The sequence below is a fragment of the Sinocyclocheilus grahami genome, unplaced genomic scaffold (genome assembly GCF_001515645.1).
Source record: "Sinocyclocheilus grahami isolate Dianchi unplaced genomic scaffold, SAMN03320097.WGS_v1.1 scaffold256.1, whole genome shotgun sequence".
NCBI classification, from domain to species: domain Eukaryota; kingdom Metazoa; phylum Chordata; class Actinopteri; order Cypriniformes; family Cyprinidae; genus Sinocyclocheilus; species Sinocyclocheilus grahami.
In genome coordinates, this window is record NW_015505435.1 from 267,876 (window position 1) to 292,167 (window position 24,292).

At 36.3% G+C, this 24,292-nt stretch overlaps 1 protein-coding gene across 2 annotated transcripts in view; it reads right to left on the minus strand.

The window, feature by feature from the left end:
- The window catches only part of LOC107598789 (homeobox protein meis3-like), a 9,304-nt gene extending 1,449 nt beyond the window's left edge, over window positions 1-7,855 (minus strand). The window contains exons 1-10 of one of the 2 annotated variants that reach the window (XM_016290221.1): window positions 7,591-7,855; window positions 7,151-7,191; window positions 4,900-5,039; window positions 4,057-4,231; window positions 2,541-2,591; window positions 2,397-2,447; window positions 1,840-1,989; window positions 1,650-1,758; window positions 1,253-1,398; window positions 676-752 (exon numbers count right to left, since the gene is read on the minus strand). In XM_016290221.1, coding sequence (XP_016145707.1) covers window positions 676-752; window positions 1,253-1,398; window positions 1,650-1,758; window positions 1,840-1,989; window positions 2,397-2,447; window positions 2,541-2,591; window positions 4,057-4,231; window positions 4,900-5,039; window positions 7,151-7,162 — 911 coding nt within the window. In that variant the 5' untranslated portion in view covers window positions 7,163-7,191; window positions 7,591-7,855. Of the gene's footprint in view, window positions 1-675; window positions 753-1,252; window positions 1,399-1,649; window positions 1,759-1,839; window positions 1,990-2,396; window positions 2,448-2,540; window positions 2,592-4,056; window positions 4,232-4,899; window positions 5,040-7,150; window positions 7,247-7,590 lie in introns of both variants that reach the window. The other variant, XM_016290220.1, reaches the window with a different exon arrangement.
- Window positions 7,856-24,292: the final 16,437 nt, after the last annotated feature.

The window sequence follows — 24,292 nt, forward strand, 5'->3', positions numbered from 1 at the left end:
GTTCTCTCGCGTGAACTCATTCGAGAGTGGTGACTTTCCACGTATTCCCAACTTCTGAGCCTGCTTGGCTGAAGTTATGGTTGATTGCTCTTCGGCTGGATATCAACACAACCATTAACGTAAACTACGCCAGAGCGCGTACACACCTCACGCACCGGATGCCGTGCGCGCGCCCAAAGACAGTTGGACATAGTGGTGTATTAGAGGTAAAAAATGATATAAATACTGTTCGGTTTCTGACACAAACCGATCGTTTTGTGTCTTAGGACATCAATGTGTCATCACGAGCCGCAGGGTTTAATTTGGATTTGTCTGTGCATGTTTTTTTTACTCTCATAGATTTTGTTACCATTGCCATACATTATACGACTGATAGACTGCAACGGCTGGAGTTAAAAATCATCATATGTGTTCTACTGAAGAAAAAAAGTCACCTACATCTTGGATGCCCTGGGGGTAAGCAGATAAACATCAAATTTTCATTTTTGGGTGAACTATCCCTTTAAAATGCAGAACAAAAATGTAAATACAAAACATACACACACAAACACACACACACACACACACATATACATATTTTAACTTTTAATTAAATATCTCATTATTTAAAATAGGTGAATATAACAGCAGGTAATGAGAGAGGTTGATTACTGGTAAAAGAGAGTGATTACTAACCAGTTATTGACCTGCAGTATAGTGAGCCCGGTGTCTTGGGCGAGCTGTTTCTTCTGTTCCTCGGATGGGTACGGATGCTGAGACAGGACAAAAACATAACACATGATCAAATAAGTCAAATAAGTTATACGGAGTGCTGGGAGTTATCTATTTACATAATCATATTACTTTTTGGAAAAGTAGCAAATAAAGTAATGCATTGATTTTTGATTTTTAGAATGACTTTTTCAAGAAAATATATTTGAAAAGTAAGTTTTTAATAACATTAATAATTTCTTTATTCACTCAAGTCTGTTTGTTACCCACATTGTTTTTATTCTTGCTAAATACCTTATCCAAACCTTTTATCACGTCTTCTTTTTCTAAGCTCTGTTTCCTGTTATTTGCTTTTCTGACACTAATTTTAAAACCTATTGCTACGGTTTCTCTCAAGCCTTATAAAAATGTACCATAGTAACCATACTTTTTGTCAAAATAACACAGCTTCTACATTTATGCTGTTATTTTTTCCATGCAACACAAAAGGAAAATGTTCAAGTATATTTTTAACTGTAAATTAGTTGGTTTTCTCTCTCACCGACAGGTGCTGGAAGAGCCAAGCTCTCATAACGTTTGTTGCAACTTTGGGAAAGATTCCTCTTTTCTTGTTGTTTCGTCTGTCTCTATCTGTTTCATCTTCATCTCCCGTGCTGGGAGATGCTACGCTTCCATCCAACCCATCACCTGACACAGCACAACACACAAGCATAATGAAATATCTTGTTGGATTGAATCGAAAATGCAAAATAATAGTTTTTTATTTCCAAGATGATAACAAGATGCCAGTCATTGAATGAAGCAATGTAGCTTTTATCACTGCATATAGTTGACACAATTCCCATAAGATTTTTATAAAACAGTATACAGCATAAAAGCTACACTTCTCTATAGCACTTCATTTATAGCATTGCCATTGTGTGTAAAATGAGAAGTACCGGCATCACTGCAGTTCTCTGCACTGTGTGAGGTGAGGCCACAGGAGGCACTGGGGGTGCCTGAGGGGGTCGACGCACAGTCATCCGGGTCTCGCAACCAAGATTGATTCTAGATCAGGAAAGACAGACACAGTCAGACACACAGACCCAGGAAAAGGGAACAACTGATAAGTGTCAGATGTCTACTGACTTGTTCTGACAGATTGGTGCAAGAGCCAGTGAAATCTTCCATGTCAGATTTGGATCCGCCTTCTCGGTCCTCCAGCACCAAATCAATGGGCATCTTGCCTTTTAGACAGGTGATGTACCGATGGCAGAAATTATCACAGAGGTCATGAACCTATAAGAGACAAGTGAAGATGTCAGGCTGTCAAAGATATCATTGACATTTATAAAGCTAAAAATTCATAGCATGTTCATTGTGCTCTTTCGTGTAAAATAAAAGCTGAGAGTACTGCGACAATAGCTGTCTATCTCTAAAAAGGAGCCTGGTACATCTGGTTTTAAACCATGCGAGCATGCTATTTTGTGTCACTGCAAGCAAACCTCCAGTGCTTCATTTTGACATGCCATGTTTGAATATAAGGAGGCATGAATGAGATTTTATCAAGGATATCAGTTTAAAAAATGGAACAAAAATAATACAAAAATGAATAAAATAAAAAAAGAATAAATGATGTAAGTAAATTATAACCGTATTTTCAGGGAGTAAGCTTTAAAAACATGTTGGAATAGAGAAAAACATACCTTTTCTAACTCTAATAGATGAAACCGTAGAACTTGAATGGCCTGGATCATCTGTGCAAAGAGATCATGTGGTTAAGAATGGTTACACCCTTTGCAAAATTACATGTAGCCATTTCTTTAAAAGAAAGCTTACGTATATCTTACCAGATTATCCACTTCTGGATTTGATGAAAAGATAGGTTTCTCTGATCGAATCTAAAATAATTAATAGAAAAATCATTATGTACTGAATCTGATGCTTGATGTATCTGTAGGTATTTTTCTAGTAAAGCCACACACAAAAAAAAAACACTTCAAGACATAAGCCTGTTGCCTCTGACATTTTAAACTAAAAGTTGAAGATCCCAGTCTATTGTTCTCTCTGTACAAAAGGCCTTTTCAGGGGTTTTTAAACTTTCAAATAAGGCTTTGTCACGACAGGATTCAAAGTTTGTCTTGACAAACCTTGCTATTCTAGTTCAAATGTACAGTTATATGAATTTATTTGAACTTTCATTCATTTAAAGGGGTCATATGATGTTGCTAAAAAGAACATTATTTGGTGTATTTGGTGTAATGAAATGTGTTTATGCGGTTTAAGGTTAAAAAATACATTATTTTCCACATACTGTACATTATTGTTTCTCCTCTATGCCCCGCCTTTCTGAAACGCTTCGATTTTTACAAAGCTCATCGGTCTGAAAAGCGAGGTGTGCTCTGATTGGCCAGCTATCCAGTGCGTTGTGATTGGCCGAATACCTCAAGCGTGTGACGGAAATGTTACACCCCTTACCATACTGTGATGCCCTGTCCAGCCGGAGCGACGAGACAAAAACATTAAAATGACACATGTTGCATCCAGTGGGGACATAATTATGGATTATAATGACTTATACTGTCTTTTTACGCGTTGCGTTGCGTTGCATCACGCCGTGTAAACATAAAACCATGTCTGCATTTGTGATCGGAGAAATAAAACTTACTTACAGTCTGTGAGTCAGAACAGCCGGCATTGTAGTCTACTCTACCAGGATCAGGAAACAGTCCTCCATAAAATGTGCTGCACACATCTGAATATTTGGGTTGAACTGTTCTGGAACAGTGTTGTAAATACAACTTAACCACTGATTTCTAGTCGTGTCCTCTTTTGGAAGGCCAAGCAAAGTAGTTTCGCTTTCACAACGAAACACACAGCGCCTTCACGACATGGCGGCAGCAACAATACTACAGCGAGAATAAAAATTACGCCTTCTTTCTTTGCGTGAACATTTGGGAGGTGTTATGCAAATCTTCCCACACAGTGATGTAGACATGTGGGGGCGTGTTAGAACGAGCCGTTTTAGGTAGGCGTGGTTGACTCTTAACTTTTATAAAGAATATCTCTTTGGATTTGAGACTTTAGTCTTTGCAACTTTACAAATCTTCTTTACGCACCAAGAGCTTGTAAGACTTCAAAGAGAAAGGAAAAATTTTAATCGCATCATATGACCCCTTTAATATTACTTTCTTAAATTCAAGTTTGAATTATAAGTCTACATCTTGTTTTCTACCTCAGTGCAAATTCATTTTTAATTTAAGAATTGAATTGGAATTTAAAAGTCACAAAGGTCAATATACAGCATGACGATGTCTGGTTTTGTAGTGTGCGCTTGGCTTTAATATGATTGGCTTGGTTACTCACTTGTTTGGCAAAGACTGCGATATCATCATTGAACGATTCAGAGGAGCAGACATCACTGTGATTGGTCATGCCGGGGAGGTGGGCGGAGTTTGACATGGAGGTGGAGTCTCGTGGTGAGCAGGTGGCAAGTTCACACTTTTCAAATACCAGAGCCAGGAGTGGAAACAGAGGATGACTGCAAATAAACACATATACGCTCCAAGTAAGAAAACACTGCAGGGTAAGAAAATGCTACACAGCTAATGCTGCCTAAGAATGATTGTTTATGTGCTACCAAAAATGTCATAACTACTCTGGATTTTCTTGAAAGGTGAAATTGTTTTGGATTTATATCTAAGGTAAATGTGGATAGACGACTATAAGTAAGCTATTATAGATGACTTTCCTTCAAAACTGCAAATAAAATGGCTCTGAAGCGTATTCTAAACATTGCTATGCTTGTTTGAGTAGCCCAAAACAGCAGCACTGGCTCGACCAATGAAGTGGGTATAACTGTTGAGTATAACTTGAGTATAACTGTTTATCTGACCAATGGGAGTGTTCAGAAAACCGGAAAATGGGCATTATTTTTTTGCAATTCCATTTGGTGCCTCTAGTGGTGCAAAAATTACACACTCCACCTTTCTGACTTTGCTTTTTCTTTTTTATTGTGAAAGAAGAGTTTTGTTTTGACCCAAAAATATATCTTTATGTGAGAAAGTCAAACATATAATTGATTCCATAATTCTGATCTCTTAGTCAGAACTAACAGGAACTGAAGTCAATATACAGTATATTAACACATGCAGTGCTCATTCATGTTTGGTGGGAGGTAACAGATGGTTAAAGTAACCAGACTCTCACCCATAGATCTGGTCCCGGTGGTGTTTCAGGGAGTCAGGCACAGTGTGGCCATAGTGAGGTGGAGGAAGTGACCTCATGGCATCCCTGTAGTCTCCCACAGGCATGGCATCAGAGCCTGGGTAATGCACCAAGTCCTCATACTAGATACGGGAGAGATGTGATAAGACATTGCCTGATTCAGCCTTATGTTAGTGAGATGCATTATTGCATCTTGCATTATTGACTAACTATTTTCCTGTTTGACAGGAATCAGTATTGTATAAAGCGCTATATAATTAATGTGACTTGACTTGACTAGATGTGCTGTGTGTGGGGGGAATTTATTATGATGTATAAGTATATAAAGGATTGACAGTACATTTGAGTATGTGCGTTAGCGAGGGGCTGTTTGAAGTCTCTGCTAATTGTATCTCCTCCTTAATAAACACTGGTTGCGGGGAGACTTTGATGTGCGATTTTTCAGAGCGCCAAGCAACATTCACCCAGGGACATAGACTCCAAAGAAAAACTTTCCAGCTGATTTATAATTAACAGCCTTACATACAAAAACATAAAGTCATCCAGCCTTCATTTATACTAATTAGGTGGGTTTACAGTCAGCTTTCTGATTAATGCTGTAGTCAGATAAATGATCAGATAAACAACAAAGAAGAAAAAGACTCACACAATGCTTTCGGAATAATCAATAATCAGAAAACTGCACAACTATAAATTTAATTTGAGCCGTTTCCGATGACTGCTCACCTATTATTGAGAAGGAAGTTGTATTATTCATTACTGATAGCATTACTTAATGTAAGCCACCTCTGCGAAGTACATTTTACAAAAACATAAATAAATAAAATAAAAACAAACATATTTTTGGCCTCTGTAAATAATCAATATTTTCTGTAGCATATATAAACTCTATAATTACAATTATTATTAGGCCTTCTATAAAGATGGACGATGTAAGAATTTAAAAATACTGTATGCAAAACACATAAACACACAGAACTTCCAAAGTCTTGCATGTGATAAATTGTCAGTAATTTAGCACTTTATAATAGCTTTAAGTAAAAAATAACAACAATAATCTAAGTAATTAACAGTCATCATATAATGCTTAACAGATAAATAGCTCAAATACATATATGAAAATTTGTGAACCAAAGTTTGATGATTTTTCTTTCTATTGATGGAAATATAATCAAACTTTGATGGACATATTTTGATTGATAATCACATAATGATTAGTAGTGTAAATTAATTATTATAGACAAACTACAACCAATTAAAAGCAGTAGAGTATGAGTTTCAAGCAGACTAAATGTAATTAAATAGAAACAGAATATATGGAATTATGTATGTCGTAGCATTGCTTTTTCTAAATAAATGAGTAAATGAATGTGTACTTCGCAAACTTAAAGACGCAAACATCATGTAGAAGATCATAGAAAATATACATAAACCCACCTATTTTGTGGGACTTACCAATATACATTTTTAGTGACGGCAATGTTTTACTTTGAATCTAACAGGCTTTTACTGGAAATAAAAACACCAATCAGTGTCACTGAATTTCTTGGATCGTTTCACACGAGGAGAAATATTGCCGTACAGATAAAAGAGCTTAGATTTGAGATTGATTAGACTGATTACAAATTAACAGGATCTTAACTACCATTTCTAAGTAGACAGAAAGCAACAATCATTTCCATTAGGCCGCTCACTGTAGCACAAAAGCTGACCTGACTTCATCTGCCTTACATCTGCCTGTACACTACTCCATCTGATGTTTGCCTTTTATTGCTTTTCTGAATAGCCTACATGTAGTTTATTTGAATATGGTTAAAACTGAACAGCTGATTGTATAAGCACCTTTGTTAACGCGACTGTCTTTCAAATAAATGTAGGCCTAGATGAAAATATATAAATGAAAGTTTAATGATAGCCTAGTTTTTACTATTTGAATGCACATCAACTAAAGAACATTAATTAAGCATTACTTATAATGGAATAATGTTTATTACTTAATCGGATGTTGGAAAGGACGTTATGATAGCCTAGTATCAGCCAAAAATCTAACAATTACAAAATAAGATTTTTATTTGTATTATTGTTTTATTTTTTTTGGATTGTAGACTACATTGTAGGCTGCATCTCAATAGTTATATTTAGAAATCTGTTTTTAATATCCACATGATAGCATCCTTTGCATCAAAGTAGCAGGAAAATGGACCTGGAAAATAAAGGGAAAAACAGGACCTACCCTCTTCTCCATGCGATACGGAAGCCGAGCTCACACACTCACTGACGGATGACAACACACACCAGAGCGCCAGATAAGACACACTCTCTACAAGAACTAAAGCATAAAAAACATGAACCAAAAAAAAACTAAGCATGCATTGTAACACAAACATGTACTGATACCATATTCATATTCTGGTCCAAAAGCATTTGGGGCATCATACAATAAATGCAAGCACATGAGAGTAGTAGATATTGCTTTTCTCTTTAAAAGTATCCATCAAAATAACAGCCTATATAAGTGCTCTAGAGTGAATGAGAATTGCCTATAATAATATTATGAGTATACACATACTAAATGAATAACACATTATTATATCCATGTAAATTATGGTTATGGATATTGGGTTATATAATGGATAAACTAGGATATGATGAGAAGGCGTAAGGATACCCCACCTTAATAAGAATGTAGCAGCACAAGCGTGGACCGGGCCGAGGCTATCCAGCATTAGCGGCGCGTTTGGTATGTCGCGTCCTTTCCGCTCTATCGATGTCCATGAAGCGACGCGCTGAGCTCAAATGCGTCTCTCCACAATGACCGATGAAGCTTTAAACCAGAAAGAGAAAGAGAGAGAGAGATGGAGACTGGGAGTTGTTTAGGGGGTCAAAACACAACGGGGTCTCTCACCCCCACCTCCTTATCAAACACGCTCGCGCATTACAAACACACACACACGCAGAGCCGTTTTATCTGAAGGACGTTCTCTCTCTCACACACACACACACACACAGAGAGAGAGAGAGAGAGAGAGAGAGAGAGAGAGTGCTCACCGACTTTCATCATCGTTATTCCGGTGTAAAATCATTTTTTGTCTGATTATAGGTAAGCTATAATGTGCAATCTGGAGCAGATCTGTTTTGAAGCATGCACTGAGTTGCACTGGTAAATGTACACACTTGCGTTATTCTCCACCGCATACGCGTCACATCATATGCTGCACAATAGCCTACCACCAAGAAGAAGAAAAAAAAGGTATTTGTAGACTTATACCGCATTTTAAATTGGATTGGATTCAAAAAATATAGCAAAAAACATGTTGGACCTTTTCTCAGAACTAACTGATTGTAAAGACGCTCAATGGAGCAACGCCCTTTGAATGCGGCCTTTAATCGGGTATTTCCACATGTAATGCGTTGTCATTTCATACGCAGACAAAATGCTCTATAACTAATGTAACATCTGCTATGCTACACCTTTTTAAATAACGTAATATCTGGCAGCTATATTGTCAAATGTCTAATTAAATACTGTGTGAAATTCAAACATTGTAGGACTACCCTTACCAAAAAGTAGTATACTTCAAGTTTATTTTAGTAAGTATACTTAAGTAAAGTTCAAGTATATTTTAAGGATACTTTATGTAGTAAGTATACAAATATCAGTGTACTAGTAGTATACTTGTAAGTGTACTATTTCAATACTCCTTGGGACTAAATTGGCCCACTTTCTAGTATATAAAAGTATACTTATATGTATAACAGTAGTAAACTGAGTACACAACTAGTTTACATCAACATGTTTAGTTTGTACTTCAACTATACTAAAAGTGAACTTATAGGTATACTGATATTTTACTAATTAAATACTTGTAGTAGCATTTTTAGTACACTTTGAAGTATAGTCTCAGTAAACTACTAGTTTAGTAGTTTTATACTGCAAGTATACTCGTAAGTTTTCTTTAAGTGAAGATGCTGTTTTATGTCTGATGATCGTGATAGAATACATGTGGAAGCATCTGTTGTTTCGGTTTCTTCTTCACTTGTGTTTTTTGGCAATTCTGTACAGAAGACGTGTACTAGCGTCCCTTACCGTATAACAATGAAAACACGGATTCTAGGAACACAATTGTAGCTAAAATATATTTAGTCTTTTTCTAAGTATAAGTCAAGTATACTTAAATGTCATTTTAAGTATATTTCTGAGAAGTACAAGAAAGCCCATTTCTGAGAAGTACATAAAAAGTAGACTAAAAGTATACTTTCCTATTTTTTAGTTTAAAAGAAGTATACTAATAGCACACTTGAATACACTTCTTTTTCGTAAGGGTATACACGCACAAACATTTTATAGCCTTCTGTAAATACAGTAGCCTACATAATATGATCGGTTGACTGTTGGCGTGCTTTGTGGACAGGGTGTTTCACATTAATTGTGTGTTTTTGTAGGAGTGAAATTGAGGGCAGGTTGTGTTCGGAGAATAAGCTCATTAGTGTTCTGGTGTTAGGCAGCTTAGTGTGATTTTTTGTTTAATGTGGCTGTTTGTCACTTCCTCTCAAATTGTGAATGTTTGTTCAGTGGCATTTGTCACAGTATCTTTTCTAGGTGTCTGTGCGTGTGCGTGCCATATGAGAGACATTCGGTCATGGAAAGGCATCAGGAGCCAAAAACGGTGGCACAGAGAAGTGACCGTACTATTTCAGATGCAACAAATCTCTCTCTTTCTCATTTATGCACTGTATTATAATGTTTAATATTATTCCAGAGCTTATTGATCTTATGGCCTGTCCTACATTTACAGTTTATGATGCGAAAGAACTGACTTCACAAACTCACACAATCTCGTAGGCCTGACCTTTGACATCTGGATCTATATCTGCTGTTGTGAGCATTGTGTATCCCTGAGGGAGTCGTTCTCTGGTGTCCGTTCACCCCAAATCCTCAGGTCAGGATCTCGCTGTCAATTTTTGGTGCCTTTTTATGCTTCTTATTACTTGTTTATAGCCCTTATGGCACTGCTCATGTTACACAGCATGCACTTCGAAAGTTTGATTTCAGTAAAGCAATAACTTGTTCTGTAAAATGTCCTATAAATGTTTTGCAAAGTCAGACTATAGCAGACCTAGATAATGAGATTGTAGCATCTAGCATGTGTACATATTAATCAAATTACAATTGGCCTTGGCATTGTGCGCATCCTCCGAAATACAGAGGTGATGTGTGACATAATCCTTCAGATATTATATTTTGCAGATATTAATTTATGCATTGTGTCATGTACAGAAATCATGACTGTAGCCCGCCTACACAAACACACACAAAAAAGATTATATTAAATGTAAACTTACTGACTGGATCCCTAGGTTGAATCGCTTATGCTGTAGCATTCTCTTTTTAAGAAACTGGCTTTAATAGGATGACACACAACAAGTGTTAGTAGATGTTAAAATAATTTATATTTAATAATGATTATTACCATGGTGTTTTTGATGTGGCATTATCCAGTGACAAAACTTTTGGTATTTACCACAAAAGCCTGTTTGAATGTTATGACTGTTAACTCTAATGTCCAGTGTAACCTGACATGCAGCAGGTTAGTGCAGTGCAGCATGGAACATCAAAGACAAGTAAAACTACCTGTATATCAGTGGGACAATGACCAAAGAAGGATGTAAAAAGAGAGACATGGCCCAGCACCCATAAATATTCTTTCACTTTTTCGATATTTCTTATTTGTGCCATATATGAGTTCACCCTCTGCCTGAACTTTGTCTGAATGCCTCTTATAGATGTTTCCAAAGTGCAACAAAGCTGAGTATTTTTTTCTAAAATATTTTTAAAAAGAATGAGTATATAAAAAAATATTATTATTTATTGGTGTTTGCTAAGGCAAGCATCACTATTACTGTCATTCATACTCAGGATTTAGGCACATAGGCCTAAACATTTAAGCAGAAATCAGAATGTCACATACTGAAAAAGATTCCAAAGACATTGAAGGGAGCAGTAAAACCAAGGGATGGGCTATTTTGACTTTGGCCAGTATACTGAAAACACGGTAACCTAAAAATGGTAACATCTAAAATCACTTGTTTTATTCATGTAAAAAATTGTATTTAACGTCACAGAACCAACCAATGAGTTAAATCAGGTAATAATTGCAGCTTACTACTTTTTACAATGAACAACACAAGCAAAGTCAGGGGACCTAGCATCCACCCAGAAACTGTGTAGCAGCACACTCAGAACTCCTTAGCGTCTGGATAGCAATTCATGGCAACCCATTTTTCACAATTTTCCTAGTTTTTAAATAGAGATTAGAAGATTTGTTTGCTTGTGTAGTCTGTTCAACGGTCAATATTTTCCCCTTTTCCTTCTTCTTCTGTTATATTGTGTAGTTCTTCTTTGTTATTTCACCAAATTTAGAAGCAAGGAAGGCATGGCAGACTTTCCTTTCTTTTTCTAGAACCCTATGTCTGTCTTTCTCTTCATCCTCAACTCCCTCAATCTCTCCCCCTTTCTCTCTCTCTCCCTCCGATGGTCTTCTTACAGATGGAGATTAACTCCGAGCCCGAGCACCATCCGTTTCCCTGACTGTTTGTTATTAAAGAGATGGATGGTGGCTTGCAGTGCCAGCCCGACACAACCGCAATTACAGCAGGGCCCATGATAGATAGAGGGAAAGAGGGAGGAGGTGGAGAGAAGAAGATAGAGAGAGAGGCATCTATCACGCCCCTTAATCTACCTGTCACTCCGGGGGGAGAGGCAGGAGAACAGAGTGTGGGGAATGAGTGAAAGAGAGAAATAAAGAGGAAAGATTTTGGTCTGGCTTATCTTGCAAATAGTTCTGCTTTGCTTTGTATTCTATTTAATTGCAGAAAACATGTAAAATACTATTATCGTAATATTATACATTCACATTACATAAACAATTATATGAAGCTGAAGAATCAGTTCAGATACTGTGATTATTTTGATAGAGTCACTAAATGCAAATAATGAAACACAACTAAGATAGCAACATAAACAGGCTTATCAACTTTTAAAATGGAGAAAATGCTTTCCATACAGTGTTGGGGGTAACGCATTACAAGTAACGCGAGTTACGTAATCAGATTACTTTTTTCAAGTAACTAGTAAAGTAACGCATTACTTTTTTAATTTACAAGAAACTATCTTGAGTTACTTTTTCAAAAAAGTAATGCCAGTTACTTTGCTTTCCCATTTATTGACTGACAAGTCTCCTGTCCCCATATTGGGAGAAATCGGAAGTGCAGAGGAGTTGTGTGCGCTGTGTAAACATGATGTTACTGTAGTTCTAGACTAAATGTGAATGTGCATTAAAGGGATAGTTCATCCAAAAATGAAAATTTGATGTTTATCTGCTTACCCCCAGGGCATCCAAGATGTAGGTGACTTTGTTTCTTCAGTAGAACACATATGATGATTTTTTACTTTAACCGTTGCAGTCTATCAGTCGTATAATGCATGGCAACGATAACAAAATCTATGAGAGTAAAAAAAACATGCACAGACAAATCCAAATTAAACCCTGCGGCTCGTGACGACACATTGATGTCCTAAGACACGAAACGATCGGTTTGTGTCAGAAACCGAACAGTATTTATATAATTTTTTACCTCTAATACACCACTATGTCCAACTGTCTTTGAGCGTGCACACGGCTTCCGGTGCGTGAGGTGTGTACGCGCTCTGGCGTAGTTTACGTTAATGGGTGTGTTGATATTCAGCAGATGAGCAATCAACCATAACTTCAGCCGAGCAGGCTTAGAAGTTGTGAATACGTGGAAAGTCACCACTCCCGAATGAGTTCACGCGAGAGAATGTAGTCTTTTAGTTTGAACAATCCGGATAAGAGCAAGTAAGTACCATTTTGATTAGCCGTCGTACCTACAATGACTGTGCACTGTGTAAACAATGAGTGACGTATACGCGCGAGAGATCACTTCCGGCGCTTGCATAAACTACGCCAGAGCGCGTACACACCTCACGCACCGGATGCCGTGCATGTGTCCAAAGACAGTTGGACATAGTGGTGTATTAGAGGTAAAATATGATATAAAAACTGTTCGGTTTCTGGCACAAACCGATCGTTTCATGTCTTAGGACATCAATGTGTCGTCACGAGCCGCAGGGTTTAATTTGGATTTGTCTGTGCATGTTTTTTTTACTCTCATAGATTTTGTTACCATTGCCATACATTATACGACTGATAGATTGCAACGGTTAAAGTTAAAAATCATCATATGTGTTCTACTGAAGAAACAAAGTCACCTACATCTTGGATGCCCTGGGGGTAAGCAGATAAACATCCAATTTTTCATTTTTGGGTGAACTATCCCTTTAATTCATCCCACTCACAAAAAAAACAGATTTAGTATTCATCAAAATGAATTAAAACAGTGAAATGCAAACTCAGAATATGACGCAAACCTGCGTATAATTAAATATGTTAAATAACACAAATGTATCTAATCCCATTTTATTAACCAATGTCTTTGCTGCTGACCTTTGATGATCCAATTCAACCATACTAATAAGCAAAAATGACTTTAGATAAACTAACAATTGTGCTTCAATGTTTTTTTTATTGCTGAAGAGTGTTTCTTCTCCTGCGTTCTACTGTACAGACGTGAATTTACTTTTGCTTCAGCCTGAGGTTTATTCATTACACTTTTTGGTGTGAAAGGGCTTTTACATTTACTATAAATAGAACTTCTTCTATTAAAAACAATCAAGCCCTGCTCATATTTAAAAAGAAACGCAAAAGTAATGTAACGGATTACTTTCCATAAAAAGTAACTAAGTAATGTAATTAGTTACTTTTTTAGGGAGTAACGCAATATTGTAATGCATTACTTTTAAAAGTAACTTTCCCCAACAATTCCATATACACATTCCATATTAACACACATTCTAAATACATATATACTTTCCATTCACACATTTATGTATTTGAACTGCATATAAAATTTAAAAAGGATTACAAAAATCCTTACCTGTTTCATTAATGTATGACTGACAAGTATGCATTACATAAATTTTATTAGTTTGTATGTGTCAAAAATGTCTAATCCAAATGGATGGAATGCAAATGTAATTCAAATACATAAATGTAAATATGTGTAAGTGTATTTTGTTGTTGACATCAGAAATTGTGCATTCAAACAAACTACATTTTGCATATATCCATCTGTCCCCTGACAGAATCTTGCACAATTGGGTAAATGCCAACATGGAAAGGCAATATTTTGTGTAGCGTGAATTACTGCCTGTCAAGAGCAATATAAAATGGAAGAGACATATTTATAAACCAAAATGAATCTTTAAAAATAAAAAATATCTATGAAAAATATCTATAAAAAGGTTCAAAACTTTGTTGTGATGTAAACATAAGGATGTAAATGCTGATTTATGATGATCAGCCTAAAGTATGGTCTGCTTTGCAAGTAGTGTCCTCAAAGTGTCTCAAACACAACTCTTTCCATCAGGCAGAATGAAATCTCAATCACACTTCCACATATTCAAACTTAATGCATTACATTCAGCTCTTTTAACATGAAGTGAAATAGAGTAATTCACAATTAAGTGTTTGCCACATTTGTTTACAGACATAAATGAAAAGATGACATAATACTAATGAAGATAACAAAGAGGGTTCGAGTTGGATCTGGAAACTTTAAACTAGCATCACCTGCATAAACAATAAAGCTCTGCATGTCTTAGCACAGGTGCTAAACGCATGACATTGTTTCAATGGATATGACAGTATATCTTGATATAGTTGAACAGCTTTTTGCAGACTTCATGATACGCCCTCAGACAACCAGCTAAACACACGCAACAGCAGTGAACACAGAGCAGCATGTAACATATGTGCATAAGTTTGGTGTAATGCAATACATTTCTTTTCTTTTCTTTTACAATTTATTTTCCAGTGTTACAAAAATGTTATGAAAAATCCAAGGACTCTCATCAGTCCAGAGGAGTGAAGGATGGGGTTGAGGGATTGATACTCTTCCGCTGGCCACCGAGATGATGGATGGACAGATGTGGAGAAGGACAGAGGGAGGTAAGAGAGAAGGCCAAGGGAGGAACGCTAAGCCAAGTGCTCGATAAATCTAATGGAAGGTCTGCTTTGCATCAGGCACTGACAGACTGTTGCAGAGGTGTTATGATGAATGACTGGTTTACTGCTTGCTGATTGGACTGAATTTCATGTTTTTGCTGTATATGTGAAGGGAGAGGAGCTCTCAAACTTTCGTCTTTGCACATAGTGTTTTACTGTGAGTTTATATGTATACACTGATTTTCTGAAAAACCTGCTGACCTGGGAACAGTTGTTATTTGAGGAGGGGTTTGAAATGGGGCTGCAGTGTTTGAAGTTGCCAGCCAAAAAAAAATAAAAATGGCAGAATACAGTAGCGTTAAGAATTTTTCTAAATCACTATTCTGATATCAGCATTTTTTGACTGATACATTACTGACAAAATCAGCTAATTTAATGCTGAAATTATTATGGAGAATGTAATACTGTCCAGTCTAATCAACAAACATATTTTATTGTAATTATCACAGCAAATGTATATTTTCTGTATATATTTCAATCATGACAACTCTCTGAAGATTTTAGCATGGTGATGGATATGACAATGTTAATGTATTTGGTCTTGGCAGAATAGATCTGCTACGCCGCTGCTGCTGAATTGCTGCTGCTGTTGGTTATTGCTGTAGTTGTAGATTATTGCTGCTGCTGCAAGCAAGTACAGGAACTTGCTACTGCCAATGCATATGGTGATGCAGTGCTGTGAGTAATTAAGACATACTGCTGCTGCACAAATAACATATAAAATAACCCGTAAGCAGATCTATACAGGTGGAGCTGGGGACAGTGGAGGGTTTCAGACAAACTCTGAAAGCATGCTGCAGGAATCTCTAGTGAATGCTAGTCAGCCATATAAATGCAAGGCAGTACGCTCATTGAACCAATCAGCTTGTGTCAAGTCGTTTAATTCTCTGAATATCATCAGTTACGTTAACAACCCGTCAGCCTGCGCCATCTAGAGTTTCATGACTGAACTATATATATATATATATATATATATGTATATATAAACACCTCTCAGAGCTTTCAAGCTCCATCCTTAGTGCAGCGATCAAAAGGACCACATGCAACTATCTAACTCTTAATGCTGTGTATATGCTTAATAACCTTGAAACTTAAACTTTAGGATTTGTCAAGCCAACATTATTTCTAATTGTCTTTCTGATAGCATCCTACTAAACTGTTTCATGATAAAGTAAGGTATAATTCAAATCTGTCCACAGGCACAGACACAGGCAGATCTCTTCTTGACACGGGATGTGTCTGCACCACATATTTGTATAATGTAGCATGGCGTCCCTGTTTACACAAGTGTGTGTACTTTTGTTTCAGACCGCATGTGTGTTTTCAATCAGCATCTGTAGTCATCTGTATGTGTCGTTGTGCTGTGACCTGGCTAAGATCAGATAAAGTATGGCTTCACCCCACCCCTCCGCCTGCCGCCCTGCTCCATTTGTTATGGAGTAGCTGTCGGCCGCTGTGATTGGTTGTTGTGGTAGACAGATAGCCGATAGGCCCTGATTAATAGTTGTGGCTCTGGCACTTGCTCATTGATCAAGGGAACAGGCTGAAGAGAGAGAGAGAGTTTTCTACAACAGACTCTTAGCTTCTGCTTATCTGGTTGCAGTGATGAGATAAAGCCTGTGTGCAGGCTACTTTTATAAAATGTAATTCATAGTGATATTATTTACAATACAGAATGGTTAAAAACATATTAGCATGTGTTTTGCAAACAAGTCTAAACATAATGTGTGTGATGTATACCTGACATATAGTCCTGTAGCCTATATGTACATAGTTAGTCACAGTAAAGAACCATTTACAATGGCCTGTATAACACACTGAAGTAATGCAAACAAAAATATGCTAACATTATTTTTGGAAACATAATACTGTGTACTATGCAGCAACAGAGATATTTGTATTATTATTTATAATTATTTATTTACAATACCCTTATTTTTTCATCTTAAATGGACAACAATAAAAGACAAAACAATGTCTGTAAGAAATATTGTCTAAATGCCTTTAAAATAGATAAAACAAGCAAAACAAAATAAATTAATAAAATATAGAAATAATTAATTGCAATGTAAAGTTTTTTTCATTATTGTTATTATTATTATTATTATTATTATCATTATTATTTACAATATCATTATTGGTTTTAATGACAAATTGACAAAAGTAAAAGACAAAACATGATACTGTCAACTCTGAGCAACATATTTTACTATTTATTATTTCTTTACAATACTTTTATTGTTTTTTAACCATCGATGGAAATATAAATGCAAAAACTAAAGACAAAACAATGTCTGTAAAACAATATTGTAAAACAATGTGTTTAAATGTCTGTAAAATAGATAAAACTAAATTAATTAATAAAATGAAAACACAAAACAATTAATTGTAATTATATAAATACATATGTGAACTAAAATAGTAGAAAGAAAGAAAGAAAGAAAGAAAGAAAGAAAGAAAGAAAGAAAGAAAGAAAGAAAGAAAGAGAAAGAAAGAAAAAGAAAGATATGGACAATTTGGAAATAGCTGTTATATGGAAACAGCAGGAAGTGTATGTGGGTGTTATGAATATGTAATTTACTGACAAATGTTTATGGGTAGTTGACAAATAACATGTACGATTTTTAAGATTTTAAAGTCAACATAATTATAGAAATATGCTTGTATTTAGATGCATTTATATAATTTATTAGGATTATAAGGTTTATAAATTATAAGTACTATATATTAGAAAACTGGTTGTCATTTAATGTAACTATTGTTTTTCTGTGTGTGTGTGTGTGTGTGTGTGTGCCTGTTTTTCTATTCTGGTGAGGACTTAAACCTGAATACACACAGACTCATGGGGACTCATGTCACGGTGGGGACCTAAATTGAGGTCCTCACGGGTAAACAAGCTAATAAATCACACAGAATTAAGTTTTTTTGAAAATCTAAAAATGCAGAAAGTTTCCTGTAAGGGGTAGGTTAAGGTGTAGGGTAATAGAATATACGGTCGGTACAGTAGAAAAAGCATTACGCCTATGGAGAGTCCCCACAAGCAGGGTGTGAACTACGGGGGAGCTAGGGGGAGCTCGGCTCCCCTTAATAAGACATGGGCTCCCCTGAAAACGTGATTTGTGAAATTTTGGGGGGTGTCAAAAAATATTGACAATGTGTTATTTTGACGTGCAATTTCAGTTTTGTGTAATGTGATCATCGTGGATTATTATGTGTAAAATTGCAAAAATATCATTAATTCATGCATGACGGCGATTTAAACCTAATTCATTTCAATAAAGATAACTATACATGCTATTCTTGTCATGAGCATCAAGGTGTGGGGCGCTGTGGTGCAAATTCCACTCATGTTTAGTACGTGTTAACTCAAAAATTCATAGAAAAAAATATAAACGTTGGACTCTGGGCGATTCTGTGTTCAGGTAAGGCGTGTTATTTGCAATTATGTGTTGTGGCTGGGTTGTTATAGGTCTGCGTATTCTTCTGTAGCCTGACGATGAGTAACTTTACGTTAACCGTTGTTCATGTGAACTCAAAGACTGCCTGATGCTTTGTATGTAGACTATTTGTGGGTGGCTGTTTGTTGTTTCACCTATCAATTCGTGTCGATAAAGTATAATATGCTAAATCCTGTATAGTGATTTATCCTATATAGTGCTTGCATAAAGCGAGTAGTGCATACACTTGTAGCTGTTATGTATCTTTGTAAGTCATTGTAAGCACACGCAAGCGCGTGTGCTTACCCCCCCCCCCCCCCCGTAATAACAAAAACATGTGGGCTCCCCCAAAGTCCACGGTATAGTTCGAACACTGCCCACAAGGATAGCAAACCAGACGTGTGTGTGTGTTTCTCACTTCAATAGCCTTGTGGTAATTCACCCTGTCTTGTATATGGGCAGTTGACATGACATGTAACAGCAGTGTCCTGGAGCCTCACAAATAAAATTTTAAAAGTACAAATATTACATTTATAGTTAACATAAATTCATATTATGAATAATAATTATAAATTAGTTAGAAAAATGTTGTTTAAAAAAGTTTTAGATGAAGCAGAGCATGTCACACTTGCAGGACCCTACTGTTTACATGACATATTTAAGATAGGACAAATAACCGTGGACAGTATATTGGCAAGTGTATATGTATTCAAATGTCTGTCTGAAAGCGAAAGGGGGGAAAGACAGCCAAATGGAGTGAATAGTGCGTGCGTGTGTGTGTGTGCGTGTGTGTGTGTGTGTGTGTGTGTGTGTGTGTGTGTGTGTGAAGGCAGGGTGCTGAATGAGCTCTCTCGGAGGGGGGGTCAGTAGTGGGAGGTCGTGACCTGGTCGACCCTGGGGGAGTGGAGATCATCAATCAGCGAGAGGCAGGACCAAACAGCAGGAGCTGAACACACCCCCTGTCCCCTAAACCACCTCCTCGCGCACACACACACGCACACAATGCCGCCAAGCAGATGGCCTTGTAACAACTGGCTCTTGCTCACCTTACACACACTCATACATTCACAGATTGAGTATGATTGATTTTTGTTTCCGCTGTTGTTCAGACAGCACTTCACATGCCTCTATTTATAAATTATTTGCATAGAAGCAATTGATTACTCCTGTAATTTACAGATCATGCAATAGGAATACATGAGAATAACAGGATACTCTTTTTGTTCTAAACATCATGCATCTCAACATATTTTTCTTGATCCTGAAACTGCATTAAATTTGTAATATGTACAGTACAGAAGATTTTGCAAGACTTATCTAGTATATCAATTGGATCTGCAATTATATTTGAAGCAACTGCACAAAATTATTACTAATGCAATTTATTTATTTATTTATTTATTATTAATATTCTGAGAGGTACTGACAGATCAACCCTCATCCCATTTTCCTGGCTAGTAGAGATTCTTAATAGGAGTGGAAATACTTAATACCAATAGCGCCTCTGTTTAGCTCAATAGCGTGGCTTTTCATAGACATAATCAAGGATGGAAATTGCTTATTATATGTTTTTTTCTGAGGTTAAATTTCAGTAGTTCAAATTTTAGCAACAGTGACATTTTAGCAAGGCCTAATGCAAGAGCACGAGCATTTCCAACCCCTGGAATCCACAACCAGTAATGTTTACCTCTTCAAGGTGTGAAATTTACCACATCTGTATTTTACCAAGAGCACAAACACACATAAATTATTCATTACACATACTTTTTATTTTTAAAGGTATTTGGTTATGATATAACTTCATTTACAGAATAGGGAAAAATGCCATATAATATTGAGCCCACTTTATTGCTGTAGGTGTCTTTAACTATACTTCCATGTACTTACATGAACATTTTATTACATGAACAATATACAATAAAATACAAGTACTTCTATGTAATTGCTTTTAAAATTGCTCTGTTGACCAAACCCCAACACAAAATGCACCCCTGACAAGCAAATGTGAGGGTTAGAATTTTGCAGAACAACATGAGCATATACTATAGTAGTTAAAGACCCTGATGTAGGATAGTAATATTATCTTTCATGGAATTCTGAATTCAGCAGGAGTTTAAGGTAAGTCATATTCAGCTGGTCACAGCATGTGATAACTATTTTATAGTACTGCAATCATGTTAGCGTACATATTTTCATTCACAAGTACTATTTCAGACATTTTTTAAACAAACTCCACCAGTCTTTTGACTCCTAAAGAAGATTCAGAAACCTAATATAAAAGAGATTTCAAGATTTCAAGCACTCAAATATCTATTTTTGCAAATTAAAGGACAAAAGGAAAATCAGCTGGCATGCTTTGGTCATGTGATTATCAAAAACACATGCTGATCAAATCTCATGTTGACAATGCTGCACTTTTGAGCCACATGGCCACACGTCTTCCAATCTCCTGGGGATAAGAACATAAACATTGTGAGAGAGAAAAAATGCACTTCAGCTCCTGTATTTTTAACGTAAAATTAAACTAAAATGAGTAATTATTCTATGTAATCAATTTTTGCTTACACATTTAGATTTTTACTTTCCTGGCTTGGTGCAATGCAGGTTTATCCATTGATTTATCTGCATTCATGTCCATACAGTGGGCAGTGCCATCGATAAGAATGACTCTGTCATTGTCCACCATAGTGTCATTCCAGACCACGCTTAGCTCCATCCATGGGTCTGTTTCCTTGGTCAGAAAAACATGCCCTTATGAATCACATAATGTACTCTGAGCAGACAGCTTCACTGTAATTACATCTAAGAAATGTAAGTGGACATAAATCTAAGATTAAAGTATATATATATTTATAAAATAAAACAGCTGTTAAAAAAGAACGTCTCAGGTTACTTATGTAACCATGGTTCCCTGAGTAGGGAACGAGACACTGCGTCCTCTAGGGGTCGCTATGGGGAACGCCTCGTCGTGACCCGTGTCTGAAGCATACATTGAAAAAACACCAACTCGTTGGCCGGCGACAGCCATGACGTCACTACCGGTGTGACTATAGTATAAATAGGCGCCGGGAGCACACATCATTCACTTCTTCGTCTGAAGCTTGCGTCCGCAGCATGGCAAGAAACCTAGAGGACGGTTTCTTGCCATCGTTCCCTACTCAGGGAACCATGGTTACATAAGTAACCTGAGACGTTCCCTTTCATGGGAACTTCGAACTGCGTCCTCTAGGGGTCGCTATGGGGAACGGTATACCCACGCCACCATGCTGAGGGGAGTGCAAGCCAGAACCATGGCGAGCACCAACTCTACCATATTGCTGTGGGAGTTGCCCCTGGGACGTTAGACGGCTGCCAGTGACGTTATTCCCTATGGATAAAGGCCTAGACAACATACCCCAAAATACTTACCTGTTAGGGCCAGACTCCTGGGCCCGGGGTAGAGCTCAAGGCTTGGAATCAGGAATAGATTCCTTTAAGGGAATACGACCAAGAGCCTAGAATCATACTAGTCTTGGCCTGTCACACAGGGGCTACCGCACGTTTCTCTTGACTTTCAGACTTAAGTGTGAATGTACTCCTGTGGCTACTGTGTGCGTGAATATTTCTATAGGGAATTTGATTGAACCTCAGAAATTAGAAAATGATTCAAAAGAGCACTGTAGGCTATCTACTCACAGAAGCCAAACTCGGTGCAGGTCTGGTAGAACCACGGTCTGTAACTGGATGTAGCTGTAGCTGTAGCGTTACTGAGTTCAACCACAAGCTTTTCATGAGAAACATCCAAACATGGGGCATTCTCTCTGGCACGGTACATCTGAATAAATGGCACAACAACAAAAAATAGCAAAATGTATTTTATAGCAAGAGGAAACATTGTATGGAGATTTAAAAGAATCAAGCAACTTTTTTTCATAGTCTGTGATGCCCTCTGCTGGTTAGATATTATATTGTGCTTTTCATTTTATTTGCACAGTTCGGGACGGGTTATGAGCAAAATTAGAACACTAACAACATACTGCTAGGGAATACAGTGTATACTGTCTACTATTTTTCAAAAACAATACGTGAAATTGAAAGCATTATAGGATACATTTTTAAATAGTAGTATGCTAAATTGTTGCTATATGACCTACATTATGCTGTATGAAACATTCAGCAATTTTGCATTTTAAATTAAATTGAGTAAAAAAATGTCTTGCCATTCCACAGTTTGATCAAACTTAAGTCAGTTAAAAAATTTTATATTGCAGCTGATATTACTTCTAGCTCATTCATCACACTAGAAATGGATGGTTTAGTTGAATATATAGCATGTATACTGCAGAAATATTATAATGTATATCATATGCTAGTATGCTATTCTGAACATGGCTACTGATGTGTTGAATGTCCACTTGAACAATTCTTTGCTCACTTATATATTCATTACAGTAATTCTGAGCATAGGGTGAGTATGCCAGTGAAATAACTTATATGGGCGTTTCTTCAACTAGGTGCACTTTTATCCTTGTGAAGTTGAATAAAAAAAACTTGTTCAAAAGTCACGTAACACAGTCTCATAAGTTTAAATAATTTGTCTAGTTTTAAGGTCTGTAAGAGGACAAACTTAGATTACAAGAGGAATTGTTAATATTTTAAATTTTTTCCAACCTGCAATGAACGAATGTCATTTCCTCCACATCTCAATATACAGCTGTTATTTAAAAATAGAATAACTTATGCCACTCAAGAATAGTCTAAGATCATTTTTGTAACTAGTTTTACCAGTTTTTCCACAATGTATAATAATTATACATTTGTCAATGAGATAAATTAACTGCCCTAAGGACCAAATGCTGAACTGTACACCTGTCACACTATGAAATGTAATATTGGTTTGGGTAAGAGCTTATTAGAAAATAAATACCTTGAATTTTTATATTAAGTAGAGCATAATCTCATAAATTGTGGATACATTTTTAATGTGTGATGAGAACTTTTTAAATATTTCTTAAAAATGTGTGTGGTGATGGAAATGACAGGGTGTTGTGGAAATGACAATGAATTAACGTGAATGTAGAGATATTTATTAGAACAATTCTTAAACTCATCACACTCATTAAACTCAATTCACAAAGTCGTTAAACATAACCACACCTGTTTTTAGTGTGTTTTAACTGATTTGTCTCAAAGATTAACGGTTACAGTGCATACTGTAAATAACTGACACAACTGATGGCAAGGCAAAAATATAAGCAATAAATGATGCATCAAAATTTCAACATTGTGAGATAATCATGAGGCTATATAATTGTGAGAGTTTGATACTGAAATGTTCTCATTGGTCTCTTTTTTTTTTATATCTCCTCTCGTCTATTTCTTTGTTTGATTCTTCATTGTCTCCTTTGTTTGCGTTGCTCCCACTTTGACAGATCTACAATTGCTTTTACTACACCTTTTTCTTTTTTCCTCAGGTATCTCTCCCTGTCTCTTTTAAGTCTCTCTTCATATTTTATAGGGCCAGCTTTTATTTAGTCCCTATAGGCCTGTGACCTTTCTTTTGTTGTCTTAGGTGGCATCTTAAAAATAGATCAAAATGAAATCAATTAATATAAAAGTAATATAATTTAGAAATTAAAATAATATCATAATATAAATATAAAAAGTATTGTAATATATTATAATATAAAAAGTATTACAATTCTAAATGTCAACTGTACTGTATTTTTTCAAACAAAGCACCATAGCAGATATGTTAAAAACTGAAACTAAATTTACTGACCTGATTTATGGTAATGAATGCTGTTATATTAC